At 37.8% G+C, this 23469-nt stretch overlaps 2 protein-coding genes across 6 annotated transcripts in view; one reads left to right on the forward strand and one right to left on the reverse strand.

Moving 5' to 3' along the window:
- The window catches only part of LOC117216331 (serine/threonine-protein kinase 25), a 115445-nt gene extending 98780 nt beyond the window's left edge, over window positions 1-16665 (reverse strand). For both annotated transcript variants that reach the window (XM_033462972.1, XM_033462969.1), the window contains exon 1: window positions 15959-16665. In XM_033462972.1, coding sequence (XP_033318863.1) covers window positions 15959-15973 — 15 coding nt within the window. In that variant the 5' untranslated portion in view covers window positions 15974-16665. The remainder of the gene's footprint in view (window positions 1-15958) is intronic.
- Window positions 16666-17532: 867 nt separating this feature from the next.
- Window positions 17533-23458, forward strand: LOC117216334 (UPF0430 protein CG31712). Of its 4 annotated transcripts, none has more exons than XM_033462977.1 (6): window positions 17533-17880; window positions 18233-18289; window positions 18646-18693; window positions 19015-19240; window positions 22032-22115; window positions 22180-23458. In XM_033462977.1, exons 1-6 carry the CDS (start codon window positions 17738-17740, stop codon window positions 22342-22344), a joined length of 723 nt encoding a protein of 240 aa, XP_033318868.1. In that variant the 5' UTR covers window positions 17533-17737; the 3' UTR covers window positions 22345-23458. The 4 variants fall into 4 exon arrangements, with proteins under 4 accessions (XP_033318868.1, XP_033318869.1, XP_033318865.1 ...); XM_033462974.1 differs by having other exon boundaries at window positions 17535-17880; window positions 18146-18289; XM_033462978.1 differs by lacking the exon at window positions 18646-18693 and having other exon boundaries at window positions 17534-17880.
- Window positions 23459-23469: the final 11 nt, after the last annotated feature.

The following is a 23469-nucleotide window of genomic DNA, read 5'->3' on the forward strand; positions in this document are numbered from 1 at the left end:
ACAATCTAATATTCATCGTTTCTATAAATCGACCAAATTGCGGAAATAACTTTTTAACCGCAAAAACGTAAACGAAATAACGCGACTCTTGTGAAAAATAAATGGCTACAGCGGAAAGTGGAGCTCGGAAAAATAGAAAAGGAGGGTAACGTATAATTAAATCCGAGACGAAAAACACACGAGGCTGTAACGTTGCCACGTTTATTCAACCACCTGTTCAACCCTTCTCAATTCCCATCTACTCTCGAAGATAGAAGCACTCTCTTCAACATCTCTTTTCTTCCAGTTAATGCCTCGAAGCATCTTTATTCGCGAGTCGTATATTTTAGTCGATTTCATTCTGAAAATTGCCTTCTTAATCGAGTCTCGTTTAGCCAATTATTAATCCTTTAACGATGCATTTTCAGAAATCGTCTCCTCCAAACGCAAGAGAATAGCAAAGGGAAATATAATGTTATTATCAATACAACACAAGTCCCAATAAGAACAGAGTATACATAGACACGCGATCATATACGTACATGTCGACGAACGAAGTCGACAATGAATGATTCTTAGTTCCTACATTTCCAGCTTGATTAAAATTTCGATATTACTCACTAACGACAACCTTCCTTACAATTCATGAAAGTTGTCCAATATAACAACGGGCTATCTAAAGAGCTAAAGATGTACGTTAACGCGTGTAGCGCGAAGCATGTTGCAAATATTTTGGAGAGACATATAATATGAAACTTAATGAAAGATGAAAGATAATCTGGCACATTACGTACCTCGTTAATTCTGAATAATGCCAATATTCCAGTTCATAGTTAAACGAAACCATAATAAACTCGAATGTACAAAGAATAATGATAAAATGTAATTACAATATATGCACTTGGTATATTTTATTTATTTATTTATGAGTTTATTTTAAGATGCTCCTTTTAACGATAAAGTTGCTACTGATCAACGATGCATTAAATATAGCAACCATTACTAACCAAGAAAAATTAGCTCAACACTGTAAAGGTTTAGCTCTAGATGATTAATATATCTCGATTGAAGTACATCGGATTTAGAATTGCGCACGAGTCAGGTGTATGGTTATGTCTTCGGTGCATAATCCAATTCACGAAACGGGCTTTGCTGTAATGCACCGGGAAGTTGCATAAGTACAGACGACCGCGTACTCGCGAGGTCTTAATATCGAGAGACACGAGGGGCGATTGTCGCTTGACAGAATGCAGCTGAAAACCAATTTAAACGTATTAGCGTAAATTATTATTGCCGCGGTTGCACTCGTGACGCGTGTATGATAAGACAACATGGAATATTCTCGTTTCTTACTTTCGAATATCAGTTAGATTATAATTCATGTAATTCACGTAACAAATGTATTCCAAGCTAGTTTAGTTGGCAACAGATGTGTAACTTTGTAGCGTCGATATTTAATGCTCTAGAATTTTGTATAGATATTAAATTTCGCTAACGATTATCATGAAAATTAAAACTTTCCTGTATATTGGAAATTTTTGTAACAAAATTAAAAAAAGAAAAAAATAAAACGACATATTAAGAAATAGATTGGAAATTGTAAGCGACTCATCCTCCTTGACAAAAATATGAATCTGTATAAAACTAGTAATAATTCATACTTTACTCATAGATATACATTATAGATATACATTATACATATACATTATGGATATACATACATACATATATATATATATACTCATAATTAAAACTAATAATTCATACGAAAATAATCCCAAATATATTTCAACGTTTCTTAAATCGTATTCGATCTGAACAACGTGTATATTTCTTTCTTTTGATACAGTGCTTCATGAACGCCATTTATTCGATAGATAGTTCGATATGTTCTGGCGTCTGGCTCGATCAATGTTTGCGAGATAACAGATAGCAAAGCGACGTCTCTGTCGATAGAAACCACTTCTTGATTTGCAAATGGCAGCGGTGAAAAGCTCTTTTCCGTGGATAATGGATTTTTTCTGTGCTTTTTGCGAGGCCGATGGAGCTGTAAAATAGCAACGTCACAGTAGCTATAAAACAGTTCTCGGGGCGTGGAAACAACGGTACCTATCTTCTTGTAAGATTTCCTTATAAAGACAGTTATACTACAGACACCTACTTCGATGCCATCGTCTCAAAATAACAGGAATATCAGTGTTGCGCCATGGAACCGCGTTAGCTCTACAGAAATTAGAAATAGTTGAATCGCAATGCGGAAAAGAAACTCGTCTCAAAAAATGATTTTAGAATTTTGTACAGTCAATTAGGAAAATGTATCAGATCCCACCGCTACTTGTAGGTTCTCTATAAAAATCAATAACGGTTTACAGAATCAAAGATTTCGTAACTTCTAGCATAGTTACATTCTAAGAATTTTCTCAGCCAAATATCTTACACTTTTTTAGTTCATTTCCATTAGAAACATGTTGATATAGTAAGCAAGCTCCGAGTCATTTTCTGTTCATATATATAGTGAGTTGCAGAAATGTTTATAGCCTTAAGAATATTAAATGTGTGACGATTTGTTTAAATCTCCATTTATATTGTAACGAATTGCTTTCACAATTGGTTTCACAATGAACGATATATCAATCACAAGCTTAATTACGATGTTGTATATTCATATTGAGAAATATGGCAGGGTATATATCATCGGAGAACGTTAGTCATTTGTATTCATCTATGGATAACATATCGATTTAACGATGTCTATTAACATACAACATCCATTTCGAGCCATATAGACCAGAAGAGAACGGGACTAAAATAAATATATATTCGAGTTGTAAGCATAATATACATAAATGCTTACTTCTATAACAAACTGTTTTTCATTTCTTCGGATAAGCCAAGTATATCAAATTATACGATTATATGTAAACTTTCCTGGTATGGCTAACTGTATGCATTAAATGATTCGAATACCATACTATCGACGATAGTCTTCCTAGTTCTTCCAACGAATGTATTTCGTTAAGTCGACAGGCGTTTCTGTAATAGATAATTCATGCGCGTTTTTTCAAATTCACGGCGCAAAAGTCTTCCGCGTTTCGCTGGACATCGACGATTTGCTAACCTGCCGAGAAACATTTCGGCTGGTTTATCACGGTATTACAACATTCAGAATCTTCCGAAGAATGTCCAGGAAAGTGGAACGCATTAGAAAGCAATGCGGAACGAAATGTTTTAAGGCACCTACACACGGGTTTACGAATTCTTTGAAACGTCCACCGTGCCACTCGTTTGACGTACCTTGTTCCAAAAGAGGGTTCGTTTCTCCTGCAAATAGATGTGGAACATGCTCTGCTTCACGAACGAGTTTCCACGAGTAAAAGACGCGTCATTTTCGTTCCGCCTATGCTATGACGTGTGCACGCGACGAATTGATGCTCTCTGTGAGTAAACAGAAACCTAGACCCTTTTGCGCAACAATTTTACCTAACAGGTACAGTAGAATCTCGATTGTTGTTTCCAATTGTTTTTATAACATAGTCTGTTGTTCATTTTCCAAATCAACCTTTGTTCGGAATACTTGATTTAATCGAATTATAATGAGAGTTTACATTAAATACATTAGAACCTCGATAATTACAAAACAAGTATTTTGGGAATTTATCTATATTGTAATAGATTCGTGATTCAGTGTAAACAAACTTTGCATCAGAGGAAAATGTTCAACTCGATGTCTAAAATATTAGTCGGAATTATCATTACGATTACGATAATCAGTTCGATAAGGTTGTTATATAGACGATAAGAAATCGGTTACCAGTTCCTAATCGCGTAACTTAATTACACGCTACACAGGAAATAGATTAATATTTGATGCGTAAACTGATAAAGGCAATTAGTTCCATTAATAAGGTTCAATGACTGTAGCATAATCGTTTGCAACAGACGATTTCGTGATCCTATTCTAGGAGAGTTCCTATGGTGCAGTGAGAACAGTTTTCCAATGTTGAAGCAAAGTGAAGCAGAAATGGTGGAGACCGGGGAGAAGACAGTGGATATAAGAAGGGATTAAATAAAAAGAATAAAGAAAGGATGGTGAAAGTTAATGAAGAAAACTTACAGACGAAACTTACAGACTAAAGGAAACGTTGAGGAAGAAAAAAGGAGAAACTCAGTGTACTATCGTTTACTTACTTCCTAATGAGACAATTTTTTTCAGGAGGATTCACCCTGTGGAAAATCCAGGCATCAAATAATTCGACCAAAGAAAATTCCGAACAGATATCACGAATCCTCTTTCTTTAATCGTCTATACGAATACAATGGAGGTAAGATACCGAGGAAAAATAAGCTCGAACTTTGCCCTTTTTAACAATTCAATTTAACTTGACAAATCCTAACGATCGATCGTTATAAAAGTGGACAGTTTGTTGCCTAAGATAATTGCAAAGGAAAACCTGATCCGATGTCTCAAAGCCTTTCTGCGAGTACACAGTGTACATTATAATTGACGATTCTGAACAGCTCGATGTATCCATGGAAATCCACGTTGATCGAACATCATTGAAAATCTGTCAAGTACACAAATGGCTCTGATACTTGACATGTACAGGTTATTCGAGTCGGAACCACCAAGCTTGTAGCAGCAAGCTTTGTTGGTAATTCGCTTTACGGCAATGCGGAAAGTTGGAGCTGAAATTATCATGGAAATACGGACGGGACTAACGTCGGCGGATCATTAGAGCGCGAAACCATTTCGTTGCTGGGTTCCGATAGCCGAGTCGATCGGTATAATAAATGTAGAGGAATTAAGCATTCTTAAGTACACTCGAAGGGATTGCAAGACAGAATTAACGTGGAAAGAGAAGGAGAATAAATTTTTCATAAGATGCTTCGAAGCTCGATAAATTATGGACGCATTCTGATGACTGCCGAAGAGAATCGACGTCTGATCGAAAGGTGGCCGCGAGTCTTTCTCTATCTCTCTCTCTGTTTCTCTCTCTTTCTCTTTTATTCTCGAGCTGTTCGATGAGAAGAGGAGGACGATTCCCCGACACTCAGAAGTGGGTGAGACAAGCAAGGAAGGAATTCCATTATCCCGAAGGCTGGATCCACCGAGTTCTCGTCTTGGTATCGGGCTAGTACCTTCCACGCTTCCTTCCTTCCTTCTTCCTTCCCGAGTCCTATCGCGGCAAGAACGCAGCTCACTGCTCAGAATACCTCATTTCCTTTGTCCGCATCTTTCTCACAATCCACGCGATTTCTAGTCTGGCCGGTGGTGTAGCTGTCTTACTGTTAGCCGCGCAGCTTCAGACAAAAGCGAATTGGTCGACGCAGCTGAAACTCGGTAAATTGCGCGTCCAACTTTTACACCGATTTCCTCTATCCCCTTGCCGATATTCAATTGCGAACAAATCGAACACCGTCTGTACAACATCAAGCTACGGGTGTAGCACGTGATGGTATCTGAAACACTTCGAATCGCTCCGAATGTTTATGGGTATCTTGATATAACTTGACAGAGGGTGATGATCTCTCACGGAGAAACAGGCTGAAAATTTAGAATAAAGCTTTTGCATATGAGACTTTCCATATATATAGACTTTGCGTATGTAACTTTCGACTTGATGAACTTTCTGTTTATGGAGTTTTATTAAATCACGAATGTATGATAATTCAATGCTTGCGTATGAAATATCATGTTCCACATTTTGAACAGTTGCTACGTTAATAAAAGAGGAGAAACTTTTCCAAATATCCTGTTTCTCCTGATCCATTCTTCTGTATAGTAGCATTTACATTTAAATCTGTCAAGATCCAAGCCTTCCAAGACTTTAGACATTTTCAGAATTCAAGACCAAATTCAAGACTTGTCAAAGCTCTTAAGAGTTTTGAATAACCTTCGAGATGCTTCGGAACACCATAGGCTTGGAAAACTTTAAATTTCTTCGAAACTGACATTCGTACGCCCATTACTAGGTGTATAGCTTAAGTTTAGATAGAGACGTTTCAAACTTTCCCTATTCCTCGATCGACTCGGCTACGACAACTCTTTTCCAGTATAATTGCTTTTAAACGAATTCTTTCATCGTAAAGCCGCGTTTAATTTCAAGAGTTCTCCTCGCGAATCGCGTTATCCTTTGTCGGTGCGCAAAGCTACGATATACCGATGGTCCCGATCGATGTCCTGCATCTTCATACAAAAGATACTTCGGCCGAGAGCCAAACGGTGAAGTGTTACGGCCGAAATACCAATTCGGGTCAATAACTCTTCCCTTTCGCGTATTCACAAAAGACAGGTCAGCCCGACACCTCCGACGGCGGTGTTGTTTTAGGATGAAAAAGCGAAGAAGATCGCGCACAGATGATAAATCAATATCTGCTTAACACTCCAGTAGAGCTATACGGCACAGTGAAATTTCCACTGCAGGATACGTAATTTTTTTCACCAGCTGCGGTCAATTACCGTCTGTCTGACAGCTTTTCGCGGAATATCGTTCAAATAACGAAGGGAACGCAAATAGAAGCGGCGATTTTATCCTTTCCACTTCCTCGTTTCCCTTTTACTTTGAAAATTCAGTCGCGTTGTATTAACGAGAAATGTCAGTTGTTCGAATCTATGTATTAATTCTACTGTTTCCTTCGCTTCTTCTTCGCTTTTGTATCTCTTCGGACATCTCGGGGCAAGAAGCCTGATAAGCAGATTTAGCCTTCAATTATCAATTTCATCTTACTATAATAAAACTGCCCTTTGATCCGATTGTAGAGTTAAATATATGTTTCCTAGTAATTTCTGGATCGTCGATTGTTAATACCTATTCCTAGAAGTTGTTCACTTTCCAAGTATATTAGCCATCAAGTGACGTCAAAATAAAAAATCAACAGTCACGTTTCCCCGTATAATGTGCATATTGTTAGCATCGAGCGATGAACACATGTAGCGAATCATATAACAGATTCTGCGTGTGTCTATTCGATGATAACCGTAACCCCCGCAAATTTAAAAAGGTTTGTAATCCTTCAGCGAGATATTAATATGGAGGAACGATAAAGAGGAATAAAGCAACAAGAGATTGTTTAGCACATGGAAGGATAAACCTCAGAATCAGAATAAACATAACAGAAATTCGTATCGATCTTTTATCGCGCGTTCGAATCCCTTCCGGTTTTGTCCGCTGTGCAGCTTCTTCTTTTCCCACTTTTCCGCTTCTCTCCGTGAACTTTTGCCGGATCGTGCTTTTCAGCAGTTCAAGTGTACACTTGTCGAGCTCCCTTCGTGCTTTCTTATCAACGTTACAGCTGTTTGTAAGTTCCGCGGCAGGAGAATATCTCAAAGCTAAGAAGTTTCGGCTATAAGACAAACACGACTTTTGAAATAAAACGAAATTACACGACGGAGATCAAGGACATAGCAATCGACAGAAAGGAACTCCAGTAAATGCACTTCTCAACTTTTAACGATTCTATAACCCCTCCGGGACTGAACATTTCGATCGCAGAAGAAACATAGAAATTTATTTATTTAAAGATGGCAATATCAAACCGATCTGTAAATTAATCGCCGTTTTAAATTCGCGCAACAGACACTTTCATTTACAGATCGTCTTTATACATGAGACTTAAATCGCCTTTACAACATTTTGCCACGCTTCGTTTCAAATCGTATTAGCTCTATTTTATTTTCCAATGAGTATAATATTAATTTATATGGAAATACGCGAGTATCCAGAGTTAGAATGCAGTATTCTATTTTATTAAGAGCGAAGAGAAAGACCTTTTAAAATCAGCAACAGGATTCAACGTAATTTTTAAAATAAGTGCTCATCGTTGCACAGTATAATATCGATAGTTTAAGGAAGTGACACATTAAAGGGATATAAAACACGAAAACAATATCGTTGTACTTGAAACAAAATGAAACAAACGTGAAATGCGATTGAACGTGGTGCTTCCGTTGCATTTACCTCGGATCGAGTCACCAGGGATACTTGTCCGAGGCATCCGAAGGCCTCGCCGCAAATAGAATCGAGTTTTTTCCGGATTAGACGGAGAATTCCATCTCGATTCTTCGTAGACGGGCGCACGCAACGCATCACCGCGGAATCGGAATTTCCTTTCACCATGAACGAAAACCAGTTGTGCAAGAGGCTTTTTTACCGCATCTCGGTGCTCCACGTGTCTCTGTCGCTCCGCCGATTGTATAACTGTTCTGTTATCAGGACCGGTGATTTCAGCACAGATAAGAATTGATAAGGTGAACGGGTCCTGAAGGTATGACCGGGTTTATTACGCCAGATCAAACCACAGAAATAAAGAAAGGACCGAAATTTTTCATGCCTCGCACAAGCGTGGCGGTCGAACAGGTTGCGATCGCTTTGCGAGGCAAATAAATCTGCGTTATTAGATCTTTTCCACGGATCACGAGGCATGGCGTAAATCGGTAGCCGCGATCTCTAATTAATTTTTCGTCGCGTACGCGTGCGGAACTTCGGGACCACGAGTCGCGATCAACTCGGGTTTCTGACTCGTAAAAAACGAACCTGTTTCGCGGAGACGGGAAAACTGGATCCCCGTGACACTCGGAGTAGCGTTTCCTGCCTCTGAAACCGAGAAACACGTTCTCCTGACCTGTCACGGCTGTTTTCTTGAGAAAGCAACGCGAGCCAGGAGAATCGTGGTTCGCGTGCGCCGCCGTACTTCGTCAAAATAATCTACTCGATAATTATTCAGCCCGATTTCATTAAACTTACAAGGAAAAAACGAGCACGAATTTATTAATATTCTCTCTGACGAGTTCGATCGATATTTACAACAGTTTAGTTTCCTAGCGTCTTTGCCCGATTAATCTAAATGAAGTTCCATCGGCTCGAGATTAGCACCACGCCAGCCAATATCCAGCATACTGAAATACGCTTCTATCCCTACGCTAATTCCCTGCAATCTTGCATATACGATATACCGCGCTCCGATGTATTTATATACCGAGTGTTCTTACAGTAAGTAGCGGAATACTCCGCTGTCATCGAAAAATAAGGAAGAGTTTTATTAGCTGTAGGTTCTATAATAGAAACACTTCTGTGCCGAATTCTGTCGCGACAGAACTTACCAACAGTGAGCACGAAGTTTGTGGCAGTTTGCAAGTCTCGGGGAAGCTTCACAATTTCGGAAGTATGTGAGAGAAGGGTGGCTGTAAACCGGAAGAGGATTGTTTCCAGACTGATATTCGCGCTTAGTCGTGCTTACTTCATTCAGGCTATAATTACACGCTAGGAGAAGTTAGAACTACCCTGTTACCATTACCATTGTCTGATCGTCTATGGTTTTACAAACCTCATAAACCAACATCGAAGACAGAACAGACTTTTGTTTCATCCTTAATCAGTATACCAAGACTAAATTCTATTTTTGTTATTTCATGATCGTTATGAGGGATCACATCTAACAAGTACATAGTAGGTTGTACGAAGAATTCGTAGCATCTAAATATTTTTTGAAAGAAGACTCGTATAGTTGCGGACAACGAAACGTTCAATTCTAGTGAAATCTATTTCGACTTCCATCAACTACATTTTTCCGGATAACCTAACCCACTTTTCATTACACGATGTGTTTCGTATGTTAAAAAGTTGTTAACCTAAAACCTTAAGTATACGGCTTTGCGCTCCTATATGGCAGCAACACCCTGTACACCGTCTGTTTGAGCACTCGACTCGACGTTATCACCTATGCGGTGCTGAAGTACCGAGCACACGAACATGTAGACGGATGCATATAGGTGCACCGGTACAAGCCGTCTCGCTCAGGGCTGCACGCATGTAAATACACATACACAAAGGTGCAGAGTGCAAACATAGATGGACGCACACCGGCGCAGTACAGTGTAGGAAGGGTGGACGAGCACGAAGCTATTACTCGCTTTACGAGGGGCAACACGTTGCTGACGTTTACGGGCGAGCGAAACCCACCAAATGCACCGCCACGATTAATTCCCGCGCGCCTTGTTCCAATCCGAAAGTTTTACGGAAAATACGATACCTGGGGGGAATGCTCGACGAGCACCTTGCCCTTCGGCAAGCGCGGTATCAGCGTGCTTTCCAGAGACAATACCCGGGCCGAATACGATTTTCCTCTGCTTTACAACGCGGACACAGAAAACGGATAATTAAGGAACCGTTGTATTTCGGAGCGAGGTTGTCCGCAGAAAGTTGGAATTATGGTAACACTTGTTGTGGGATAGCGTGAATACGATCTCTGGCGGGGTTGTCTGTGTCGCTGCGTTGGTACGGAAACTGGACGTTGTTTTCCCTTTTTGTATGAGTTTAATGTACAAGAGCGTTAAATTGTGTCGTTTACTTTTGTCGGTTATATTTTATGTTAGTTACAGTGGATAGCGAAAATATTGCCACCTCTCTGTATTTATTACAGCATGTGTATATACTACCTGATTAATTAGATGCAGGTACTTTAAATTTTATATCGTTTAGCGGTACTTTCACGACTACAAAAATTCGATACTATGAAAATGAAATGTGCAACTTATGATCATATGCGAATACTTTTCGTAGCCACTGTGTTATATAGCGGAATATTTCCCTTCGAACAAAGAGTTATATTCTCCTATGGCTTGTTTAAATATCGGGTGGCAAAGGTTACTCGCGGTTGTCTAATGTTTTATCGTGCAGGCAAAATAATGGGATCGCCATTATTCAGCGATTACGACTGGTTTCGGCTTGGCAGCGGTGCCAATTTTTAACGGCGTTTTGCAATGCGTATTCGCGCGACACAAGGAACGCTCTCTTCCTTTTTACCATGCATATTTTATCGAAAATAAAATGGAAAACAGCCAAGCACCGTGGCACGGCGCAGGCACGGCTAGTAAAATCCATACAATCGTACCTATCTCTTTTTACCTTTACGACAGTGGTCACGACGCGACGATTTAGATTCACAAAAGCGGCGAACAGCGACTCGCGAAGGGCAATAAATTTCAATTTTATAACGTGAATTGCAATTTTTCGTCGCCAGCCTCGATTCCTTATGATTCTTGTTGCGTCGTCCGCGCTCATAAGCCGCGTCCGTAGGTTGCTTCGTTATCTCCATGTTCTTCACGTATACTGTTCGATCAAGATCGACACAGTGTTCCTCTCTGTCGCGTAACGTCGCAGTCCCTCAAGGAATTGCGAAAACAGCCGTGCAGCATAGGAAGCAGCGACGACAGATTTTAATTTACCAGGAAGTAGAGATTACACCTGGAAACGGAGCACAATGGTGCATTGTCCGTGCACAAGCGTCAGCTTTAATCACGGATGTACCCGCCTTTGTCAATTTCCATAGTTCAATTCTTCGTTGCCTATGATGCTCGCCCACGGTTTCGTTCGAAACATCGGTGAATCTGGTACGCATTTGTCAGCGTGTACTTTATATCCGCGCGCGCCACAGGAACAGATATGCAGCCAGGCTGCATCGAGGCCACAATCAAACAATGTCTATTGTGTAACGTAAGCGATACCAACGACTATCTTCGTCTATGTTGATACCTCCATTATAGAAATGAATTTCACAAGTATTCGCGCTGTACGCGACCCTTTCGTACTTCTCCGCGAATCGTGTCAACATTCTCGACAAATTATTCGCCTGGCCTCCCCGGTATCCTTGACACCCACGAATCCCGGCGTTAATTAAAAAACATATACGTGCCCACGTTCTCACGAGTACGCGATCTTAACGCGATATCAATGTTTCAAAATAATAAAGATCCGCCGAGATAGATTCGTCGATCGCCGCCCGATATCAAAACCAACGATTTTTTAATGTAACCTGCTTTCCTGCCCACGCCTCTGATCTCTCAAACAGACCGAATGGAAAAAATAAGCGATCGTCGAAACTTCAGCCGCCCACGTTATAACGGTACAATCGTGTACATACGTGTGGCACAGGCAAACGGGGTGTACAGGGTGTACCGGTAATCATAGTACAATCGACAAAGTGGGGATTCTATGCGGAAAAAATATGTCGAGAATACGGAATAAGATTTTTCACATAACGTTCGTTATCGAGAAAATGAAATTTGCAAGTTTATCGAGTACGTATGTACGTGTACGTCAAACCAATTCTTAACCAAAGATGCTGAAACTTTATTTTCTCGAAAACGAAAGCCTTAAATGGAATGATGTTATTTTACATTTTTGACTCGTTTCTACGCACGGAATAACTTCTTGTTAATTGTTTACTCATATCTGTCCACCAATTAGCCAAGTTCATGGTATCTTTAACAAATTTTCAAACTCGATTTTCTCGACAGCGAAGAAAATTTTTTTGTATATTTCTCATTTATATTTTCGCGTAGAATCTGCGTCTTCTCGATTGTAGCATGATTACTGAGGCACCCTGTATACGTGTACACTTCTGAAATTGCCGCGTCGATAAACTCCACATGGAGCAATGCAGCGATATCTATGCGCGTATACATGTACACGTTTGTACGTTTGTTTATGCGCGTCTCGACTAACCGAGGTGCAAGCTAGACTTTCCGGAATACGATAAGAACAACGACGTCGATAACAAACCAGCTATATACATATGTGTGTGCGCGTAGATACATATGGTGCTATCGTTCCGCGAGCAACGAGTTCCTTGTTTTCGTAACGTTAAGCCACGTAATCGTTACAGCAAATGAGATTTTCTTGCAAACTTGTAGCCCATTTTTCCAGACTATTAATCAGTATCGAGCAGAAACTGTCTCGTTTGATAATTAATTTTTAGGTTGACTAATAAGTAGGTACATACGAATATTATAAATATGTTGGAAATCTAGGTGTTGTATTTCGACAGTCGACAGCATTTGCTTCCGCCGTGATTTATTCGAGAAGCTCTAAAAAGTTTGTGGGGCAACTTTTCCGTGTGAACATAGTCAGGAATTAGCGTTACGTACGCAAGTATATTTTCACATTTTACTTGGGAAACCTGGGTCGTTCGTGTTTAATTTGTTAATTATATAGCTTAGCGAATTCCTTCAATTTTCATCTATGAATATTTAATTTTGTTGCTCTTCTAGACTTTCAACATATCTGAAAAAGCTACGGAATATTTATCGAAGTGTCTGCTACGCCGTATACAATCAAATGTTTAAGAAAGTTTGAAGGAAAAATAGAAATTCGCTGTTAAATCCAAGTTACCTGATTCGTTATGATTCTACTTATTATTGATTATTCATATGCGATATCGTAATAATATCGATGAATTGATACGTGACAAACTGTAGGCTGTAGACATAGACTTCTATCTTGCAGTTCCTACAATTTCACGATATTACATCAAATTTATAGCGTGGCAGAATTTTGAAAATAAGAATTCGCTTCGATGAAATTCTCGAGTGAAATTTCGACGAGGTCGTGAACGAATCAGACTTGTCTACAGAGTGTTAAAAACGTATTACGAGTCGACAAGATGCACAAAGACTTAAAAGGGCAGAGAAACAAAAATCAAACGTAGGATTGGTCGGAAAACGGATAGACATGTTATCGTGAAGGCGTAAAGAACACGAAGGCTCGAGATGGGAAAAAGAAGCCATATGATCGTCGACAAACGAGTGGGTGCCATAGAAGGGAGAACAACGGTGGAATCCCACTCTGACTACTTGTATATTCCATCTCGATCGATATGACCCGGTATAGCAGGTGCTGTGCTGTGCTGTGCTCGTAAGGACTACCACCTTCACCTCTTTTTTGTGTACACTGACTTGTACACCTCGGTTGATGTCCTTTCGTATAATCGATCGCAGCTATGATGACGATTGTATTTAATTTTCAATGAATCGACCGTGAACTTCTGACGTGGTACGTTAACGTGACTCGAAGTAGCGTAAAAAACAATGAATAGATTTGTTTTAACGGATAAAAAGTAACGTAGCTTTCAGTAAAGTTAATTGTTGCAGAGCAATAATGAAAATAAAGATTGCGGACTGAATAGTAGGAAATCGTAACAAATAATACGCGTCGTAGCGTATGAAGATTAATGGTAAACGCTGATGCGTCCTTTCATTAATTAATTTCTCATTTAAAGAGCGCACGTGGGACGGATGAATGATCCACGCGCAACCTTCGCGTGTGTACGTAAGCGTATATGTATACGCAATGCTGTAGCAACATGCGTCAGTGGCACAAAATATGTTATATATTATAAAAACGCTGTTCTTCCCCCACTTTCCTCAAAAGATGCCATTAAATGATCGATTATCTTTAGTTATCCGTTAAATTACACCGTTGACCTAAATTCGTGGTACCACGGAAGCCAAAGAAATTCTATGGCTCTAATAAAACGAAACTCAAGAATAATAGAAAAAATTGCATTAGAAGCATCGGGTTTTAAAAATTTTGAGAAAGGGTTTTAAAAGTTTGAGAACTTAATAGGTACACTTACATGTGTTTGGTTACTTCAGCCATTGATTTTAATTAATACAAAAAGTACAATATCTAATATAAAATATATATTTTATAGAAAATGTATTGAATATCTTTTGTATTGTAAACTGTTTCTTTCTTACAAAAATTTAATTTACGAATAAACTACAATTTGTGCATCAATTTGTTCTACGATAAAAATTCTTTAATTTTAATAAAAAGATAAAAAATTACGCCTTGAGAGTGTTAGTATTCACCGGAAATCGTGATACGGAAGTATAACGCCACATTGCAACGTGTTAATTAAAAAAAATCAGCAATCACGCCTATGGTTACAGATTACAGTATAAGTTTTCTCCGCTTCGTATTGCACGGTACGACTATGTCGATGAAATTAGATCGTGGTATATTAATTACTGGTCAGCGCTCTTTTCGTTCACCGAACAGTCAGCAAAAATAAATAGTAGCACGTGATAAAAAGCTTACACGATTGCAACCATGCGTCACCAAAAACGATAGGAGGTCGGCGAAAAATAATCTTAAACTGTTCGACCAGATTATCGAATAGATAACACTCTATTTACCATATGTGTAAATACATTTTTATTTTACCGGTCTACAATAGTACTTTTGTTAACGATATCGCCACTCTGTTGCGGCTCGGAAATATGCGCCGTTCTGATGTATCATCTTACACAAGAATCAGGTACATTGAAACACTTTTTATTTTCCTTCTCTGTCGTGAAAACCCGTGTTTCTTTATGGGTATGGTTACGCAATATCGTTAGGAAGAAATGTTACGGCGTAAACAATCGGTGATACAATGTCATCAAAGTCACAATGTGGACGTAAGTAACAAATTCTCTTTCGTATCTAGACTATACTATGATGTAATTGTCTATCAAACTTTAAATTAATAATGCAATCTCTCGTGAGAAAATTTTTTTACGATACACAATTATCGATATTGTTTATCATAGAAATGCATATTTTGGCTACTCTGAATTAGATGGTATAAATATCACGTAGTATTTTTTTATAATACGTATTTTCCAAGAAACATTATCCACAAACACGTAAAAACATCAGAAATTACGACATATCAACTTTTCTTACGAGTCACGGAAATGTATTAATGTGAAAATGGTAGTAGTTGGTAGAATTAAATTTAAATAAAAGAACACGTTAACTGTATTTTTGGTAGCACGTACAAAGTACAGGGTCGACCAATCGAAAGGATTACCAAAAACGTGTATCGTAACGTTACTATAAAGGATAACCGGATTGTGGGGATTTTGATCCATCTCGTGATCGTTTAACAGTAGAACGGAGTACAAAAGCGGCGGGCATGGTGCCCGAGAGAAACGAAGGAGAAGAAGGTTAGAAAGAGAACGAAAGGATGAGAATGAAGAGATGCAAGAGAGAGGAAGGGGATAGAGTTGATAACATGCCAGCTGTGCGCAGGAACGGAGGTTAGGTTAGAATTGGCGTTTGGGGGTCGCGAGGTCAGCCCACGGAATCGAACGACCGAGCGAAATAGGAAGATAGAAGATATACATATAACGTCATACAGAAATGAAACTTACCTCGTTGAAGGCCATCTTCTTCGTTATGCTTCCGGACTCGCGGCTGCTTCCGGTACCTCCTTGCCCCACCGCTCCTGTAGATGAGGATCGTCTCCCAGAGCCGCCGGACTAGTTGTTCCAGCAGCAGCTGATCTCGCCTGTCCAGAAATCCAGGGGAGGACGAGAGCACATCGAAGCCGCGAAAAACGCCACTCGCGGCACACTAGACACGAACACGAGTCGGACCACGACGACGATAGCGACGACGGCGACGACGGTGACGACGACGACACTCGCGACCGACCTGTCTTACAGCCCTCCGCGACACACATACGTCACGGAACAAACACGACCGTACACCTTTCCGGGGGACCACCTACCAAAACACTTTCGATCGACTTACACGCGATCCGTCACGCGATTACCATCTCCCTGCCAAACGAGTTGCTGCACCGAGGATAATCTGGCATTCCTCAGGTGGGCACCGACAGCACCTTCCGCCAATCTTCCAAATACCGCAGGCGGCTTACCCGGCTAACCGTGCTTTACAATTATCGCGACGCGTTACCCAATCGACTGTCACTCTATAATACCTATATACGAATCGTCACGATGTATTCGATAACTCGTAACCGTTTCTTGCACTGTTTTTTTTTCACGTATTTATATCCGTCGTAGAACTATCCGCAAACAGAGGAGCGCCATCTTGATTTTTGCTGTCGCGGAACTAGCCGAATGAGATGCGCGCGCAGCCGACACAGCTGTGAACGGGTGCCATTGCCAATGAACGCCGCGGCATTTAGGAACACGCGCGAACCAATCACATTCCAGAATCGTTCATTTCATTGGGTTACTTTCTGTCATGTCATACTTATACCATGCTATCCCATTTTTAGTTTAACCTTTTAACGATCTTAAGTATTTTGTGTTACACCACTCCCTTTCCCTGGTTGTGGTTGCTTGTAACTAAACGACACACGCATAGACATTTATGTACATACTTTACTCTATATATTACGAGAAATTATAGTTAGAAATTGTAGAAATTACAATCCTAGTTCTATACTCTGATTGGCGGAATACGAATGGAATTTTAGCGCAAAATTTGAATGTAAGAATTTAAGATATGTAATTTGTAGTATTCTGTTGAGTAATAAAAATGATAAATAAATAAATACGAAAGTTAAAATGGTGTGAAAATGTATAAGAAGTATAGTTTGTATGAGTTATATATTACTTAAAATTTTGTTGCAAGAAATCTGTGACGGAGATTATGTGTACTTCGTAAAGTTATATTGTAGTTATACCGATAGATTGCGCCTACTTGCGGAGAAGCTGAAAACGAAAATTGAAAGATAGATCTATACAGATAGATACAGAAATAAAGGAAAGCAATTTTTTTTTCTTAAATAGTCTTTTTCGTGCGTGCACCCATATAACACTCAAATATAATTTTGTTAAAGCTACTATGGTCAGTTACTTCCCTCGTTTCCTTTTTCGCTGACTATTTATTGTTCCCTACACGATATCTGTCTTTGAAATTTCGTCTTGAGCTCCTCGAAAAGATGGCGCAATCTATTTCGATATTATACTCCATTTTGAAAACTAAGTTAATCATGGCGGCCGTAGCTTCGGCATAAGTGAGTTGTGCGGTGTGCATGTTATCAGTGATTGGTTTGTTATTCTGTTGCGGTATTCGCGTAGTGTTCGGTTATTTTCATGTATAGCTACATTCTTAGTGATTAGTATATTCGTAGTTTTTCAAATAATTATTCGGAAAAGACAGTTAAGCTCATCGAAATGGGCCGCTCTAGATCCAGGACAAAATCTCCTAGTAGACGGCGTCATAAGAGTAAGCATTCAAGAAAACGCTCAAAATCACGTGAGAAGCATTCGAACAACAAGTACTCCGACAAGCCAAAAGAACGTAGTTCTAAATCAAGGTAATATATTTTACTTTGTTATCGAATATATGCATATTGGAATCGTTTCGTTCTATTGAGTTTTCCGCCATTTTGCTATACACACATTCGATAGAAGAAATATATGTTACGTCTGATTAAAGATTTATGTCTTCTATCGTTGTATATATCTTATTACGTTGTTACCAACATTCTATTAATAAATGTTGCAATGTAGTAGATGGGTTTCAAGCCCATTTATCTTGCTGTTTCTATAAAATTTGAACGCATTTATTTATGCACACAGGAAACGATCCCATTCTGCATCCTCTAGTTCAGGCTCAGATGCTTCGGATGATGTACACATTGTCAGTCATAAGAAACGTTCATACAGAGACAGGGATCGCAAAATGGATGAGGTAGAGAGGCTGGCAGAAATGGAACGTCAAAGGTAATTAACTATTTTAGATTGATTATTATTTTGTTTGATTTACTTGCTTCTATTTAATAAATATGCCTTGACTAACAATAGTTATCTGTAATATTTTTGTTTTAAACAAAGTATTATGATATTATAGAGGATAACATATTAGATTATTTTATTATTTCCATATGCACTTGATGTTAAGGTACTTATGCCTAAGGATTATATTCCATATTTTTCCATATTTTTTAGTCTTTGTATAATAAACAAAATATAAAAAAATTTTAATGCTTTTTACTTAATTTTTAATTAATAAAAAAATTTTTTTTATATATTTTGATTTTATTGGTATACGTTTTTTTTATTTATAATTATGTTGTCAGGAAAAAGAAAGAATTATCGAACAAAATCTTCACCGCAAGTGCAGTTGGGTAAGATTGTATAACTATCTCATGGTGGTGGGTCATATATGTATATACATAAGTCTCAGATATTTTAATAGATACTATATATTTTAGAATTTCGTAAATATGAACACACACACACTTTACACATACAATATTATGTACTAGTATTCTAAATATATTTTTATGCTTTATTAACTAAAGTGTATTTGATTAAATCAAATAAATACATTTTATACGGTTATATTTATAGATTGTTGAAGTAAATTTGATAAAGAAGTAAACATATTTGGAAAGTGTGTGCTACTCCTGTAGCATTAGAACAACAAAATATTTCTGTGCTTACAGAAGGCAGCGCGAAGTAGAGCAAAAAATGGTTGAAGAAGAAGCTGCAAAGCGAATAGAAGAACTAGTGCAGAAGAGGGTGGAGGAAGAGCTAGAAAAGCGTAAGGAGGAAATAGAAGCTGAAGTACAAAGGAGAGTAGAAGAAGCTAAAAGGGCTATGGAGCGTCAAATGATGGAGGAAATGGAATGGAGACAAGCAAAGCTTCGTGAGGAGGAGAAACGAAGAGAGGTAAGACCAATCCAGAGAAACATTGGCCAGTGTTAGCCCAAGCGCTGTTTCGATCAACAGGAAATAAGTCTGGTGCTCTATCCTTGCATTATTTTTATACATAACTAGATGATATATTTTGGTAAATGCAGGACTATAATACGAATTAAATATATAATAGAGGAAATGTATTTTATAATTGAATAGCTTGACTGGTAAGATGCAATTTAATTTAAATGTTTTTGAAAACTATAAAGAGAGGTTAGGGTACTATATGTTTGCGTGTATTGACGTAAAAAAGAATTAGAAAATTCTAATTGGATATACCAAAAATTATATAAATGTTACTAATTGAACATATCTATGGTGAAACTAACATGTGTGATTGTAGCGCTATATTATGCCTCTATTTCGCGATCACAGCGTTTGGGCTTGAAGCATTGTGGTTGATAACTATGAGAAAAATTATTATTAAAAAGCCACATTGCTTCGACTTCCCAGCATCCACTGAGGTCGCGTTGTTGGGAATGTATACTTTCTTTTGTGGAAAGAATTTTGCTATTATAGGCGCATGTATCGGATATTTATGAACAGAATATTGTATTTCTACCATGTATATATTTATATATTTGTACAACATTAATACCTTTCATCACACAATATTTCGATTGCCAGTCGTATCTACTATTGAAGAAGTTGCGTTCGAATGCACTAGCTGCGTTTTTTCTCGCCACTTTTACAATCGTTGTACCTGACAATCTAGCAGACCTAATTACTTATTGATCTAGTTTATATCCGCGTGTCTGAATGTCCACATAATCGCATCGTTTAATCTCTTAAAGAGTAGAGAAAGAAGCATCCAATTACTTAAAGTTAGTGATCCCAAACTTTGTAACTTGCTAAGCAGAAAAAAAGAATCGTAAGTTTGAAATAAAGTTATTTTTCTATGAAACTATAGGAAAGTGATGTTTTTCCCTGAACAGTTTTTGCTGTCAGTGAAACAGTAGATTTAAAGAATTGTTTAAACTTTTTTATGAAAAATCTCATCAAATTTTATCTTTAAGAATATGATTGCATAATTGTTTTTAACTTTATTTTGGCGGTACAATAACAATGATATTCTTATATTTATAGAAATAAAAATTGCGAATTAGATTTCATCCTTTTTAATAGATATCTCTTCTCACGTACGAGAATATTCTATTTTTTCTTTTAATAATCATAGAATCTTCTTAAAATATAAGATGAATAATATTGTATGATTACTTCTATATCTGAAAATCGAAAATAGTATACCTAGTTTACCGTTCTTGATAAAATGCTTTTTTGGAGAGGTTTGCATATTATAATGAAAATAAATGATAGAATTGCTAATAGATTTTAATGATAATGATAATGGAAAGAAACATTTATTCTATTCCGTAACTTTGCTATTCTAAGCTCTTCTAACAGCTTTAATTTAGTATAACCAATACTCTATGAATTACAAGACGGGGTCCTGTTATTTGATCTAATTGGCAATGATTTTAAGTACTTAAATAAAATAATATTTACATGCTCGTCTTTAAGTACTTATATTTTTTTTAAATACGAATCTTCATTTTCCTTTAAATACGAGTAGGAGATTTCTTCTACTATGTTTTTTTATGTATATGCACAATTGGTTATTTTCACCCCCGGAAAATCAGCACGTTCCGGTCAAATGGACAGCGACCCTGATTACAAGTTGACCATACTTTTATCCTTATTGCTTTGCACATTGAGTTTGCACTGAATATGTGAACAAGTTTGGGAGAAATTTAATTAGAAAGGGAGAGGTAGACCTTAAAGGGCAGAATTAGAATCCCATAGCAACAAAGCACGACCTAGCAATATATAGGTCACCTTCCTTACTGACTACCAACAGAAGATGCCGGTTTTTTACTCACTGCTGAGTGATTGTCGATGAAGAAGGCATCCCCTACGTGCTGGCGTGAGCTTCATTCAGGTATTATCCAATTTATATATTCATAATTCATTTTATACCGATATTATTATTATCATTCTTTGTTTAAACACTATATATCGGAAAGACAATATTAGGGATTATTTTAGATTTGCTATATATTAGTACCTGGGACACAACGCATTCTTCGACAGGTCGGGGCGGATGGCACCACTCGTTCGTAAATATTTTTTTTAATACGTTTTCCATCTCTTTTTTTCAAATGCACATCAGCCATTATCGAAGATACATGAACAATAATCATTATTCTTTGTGAAATGTTCTTTATTTTTTTTTTCAAACTTTTTTTTGTTCGTCTTCTTAATAAAATATTCTTACACTTACTGCATTTAGATTTTATCCTGCACTTAACAAAGTTACTCAACGTGTCGCGTTTAAGCAAGGAGAGTTGCAATTTTCTGTACGTTCTTTTGCATGCACAGTGAATTGATTCAGAATCATAATTCACGTTTTTTCACTTTCAAGTGGCATCCTAAGTCGTCGTATTTCCATCTGGGGAATCTGTCAATAAACAGCATTCGCTGGGAACTAAGAGGAGCTCATTTAATCCAAACGAAGGAACTGGGTTTATATACATCCTCCGTTACTTTTGTCTCAACAAGCCATCCTAATTCTTTAAAACCCGACCTCGAAATTTCATATATATTCCCGACTATTTTTCCCATATAAAAAACAATGGTTCTTAGGATGTGTAACACTAGGCTGTTGGCATAGCGGCACTATGATTTTTGGATATGAATGGTGTAACAACAGCTGGTGAGCAACACCATCATTGCTTCGTGTAAATAGATCCCATTGTCGTTGTAGGAGGAAGAGCGGAAGAAGCGTGAGGAACTAGAGAGGATCATGGAGGAGAACAACAGAAAAATAGAGGAAGCTCAGAAGAAACTGGTAAGTATCCGGTAGTCTAAGTCGTTCGTAGACTGATATTTTAAACGAACGTACTCGTTGATAGGCTGAAGAAAGATTGGCCATGGTCGAACAGCAACGTTTAATAGAAGAAGAAAGGCAAAAAATGAGGAAAGAACATGAAAAGCGTGTTAAAGAGGAACAGAAGAAAATCCTCGGGAAAAACAACTCGAGGCCTAAATTGTCCTTTACGCTAAAGCCAGTTACGTGAGTCTGTCTCATTTCGTGCAGTTTTACATGTGATATTCATACATCTTGTCGATTTTGGAATTATTCATGTTCCATAAGAACATTCGTCATGAGCGGCGCGTACATATGTACATATATAATGCAGCAACAAGATCCAAAGTTCGCTCCGAATATATTTGCGAAAATCATCGAAATCAAGCGACGTTGAATTTTTTTATTTAATTATGATGATAATACAAACATCAGAATTGAATAATTAATTCTATACTTGCCAGATTTCGAAGCCCGATACAGGTGGGATTTTACCTGTTTGAGACTACACCGATGTCAATACAGACGAAGGATTTCTTTTTATAGTAGGGACATAATAGAGGCAGAATTTGTATTCATCCACGTGTTTGTCGTAAATTTTTCTACACTATAACGGTATACATTTTGTACAGGTATGCTCGATCTGTTTGACGAAGGTGTAGTCTAGCCTAGTTAGGTGTGTTCTACAAATTGCAAATGCAGTTCATATATTGTCGTTTCTTCGTAATTATACTCTACAAAAAATAATTTTATTTCAGTTAGATATATTAAAGAAACGAGAATCGTATTTATAGCGTTCGCGTTTTTAAGCTCGATAACAGTTGAAAATTTTCAGATGGTCACATTATGAATACGACCAAATAGATTTTGTAACTATGCAAGTGCATAAAAGAATTTTCTACGTAAATAGATAATTATTGTGCATTTGTAACACATAATACACAAAGCTATTTCGGGGAAATAGTAACAGAAGAGCCAGTTTCCCTAGTATACTAAATCGAGAATCGTAATGGAATATGCATACATTTAGAACCTAATATAGAATTCGTTTTGTCAACAAAAAATAAAGAAAAACTGACGTAAACATGTTCTTTCTAATCAAAATTAAAGTAAGGAATATAAAAAGACAAATGCAATGTTGAATGGATCATTTTGTACGCATCAAAACATATGAATGCAACAGCATATCTTGGACTTGAACCAGTATATCTTGTGCGCATTTGTGTATAGATATGTATTGATATAACGAAAAAAGATCTGTTCATTTAGGATTGTATACCTAAAAACATTGTTACTTGTAAAATAAACGTTTTTATTAAATCTTATTTAATTGTCC

The sequence above is a fragment of the Bombus bifarius genome, unplaced genomic scaffold (genome assembly GCF_011952205.1).
Source record: "Bombus bifarius isolate JDL3187 unplaced genomic scaffold, Bbif_JDL3187 scf7180000010271, whole genome shotgun sequence".
NCBI classification, from domain to species: Eukaryota; Metazoa; Arthropoda; class Insecta; order Hymenoptera; family Apidae; genus Bombus; species Bombus bifarius.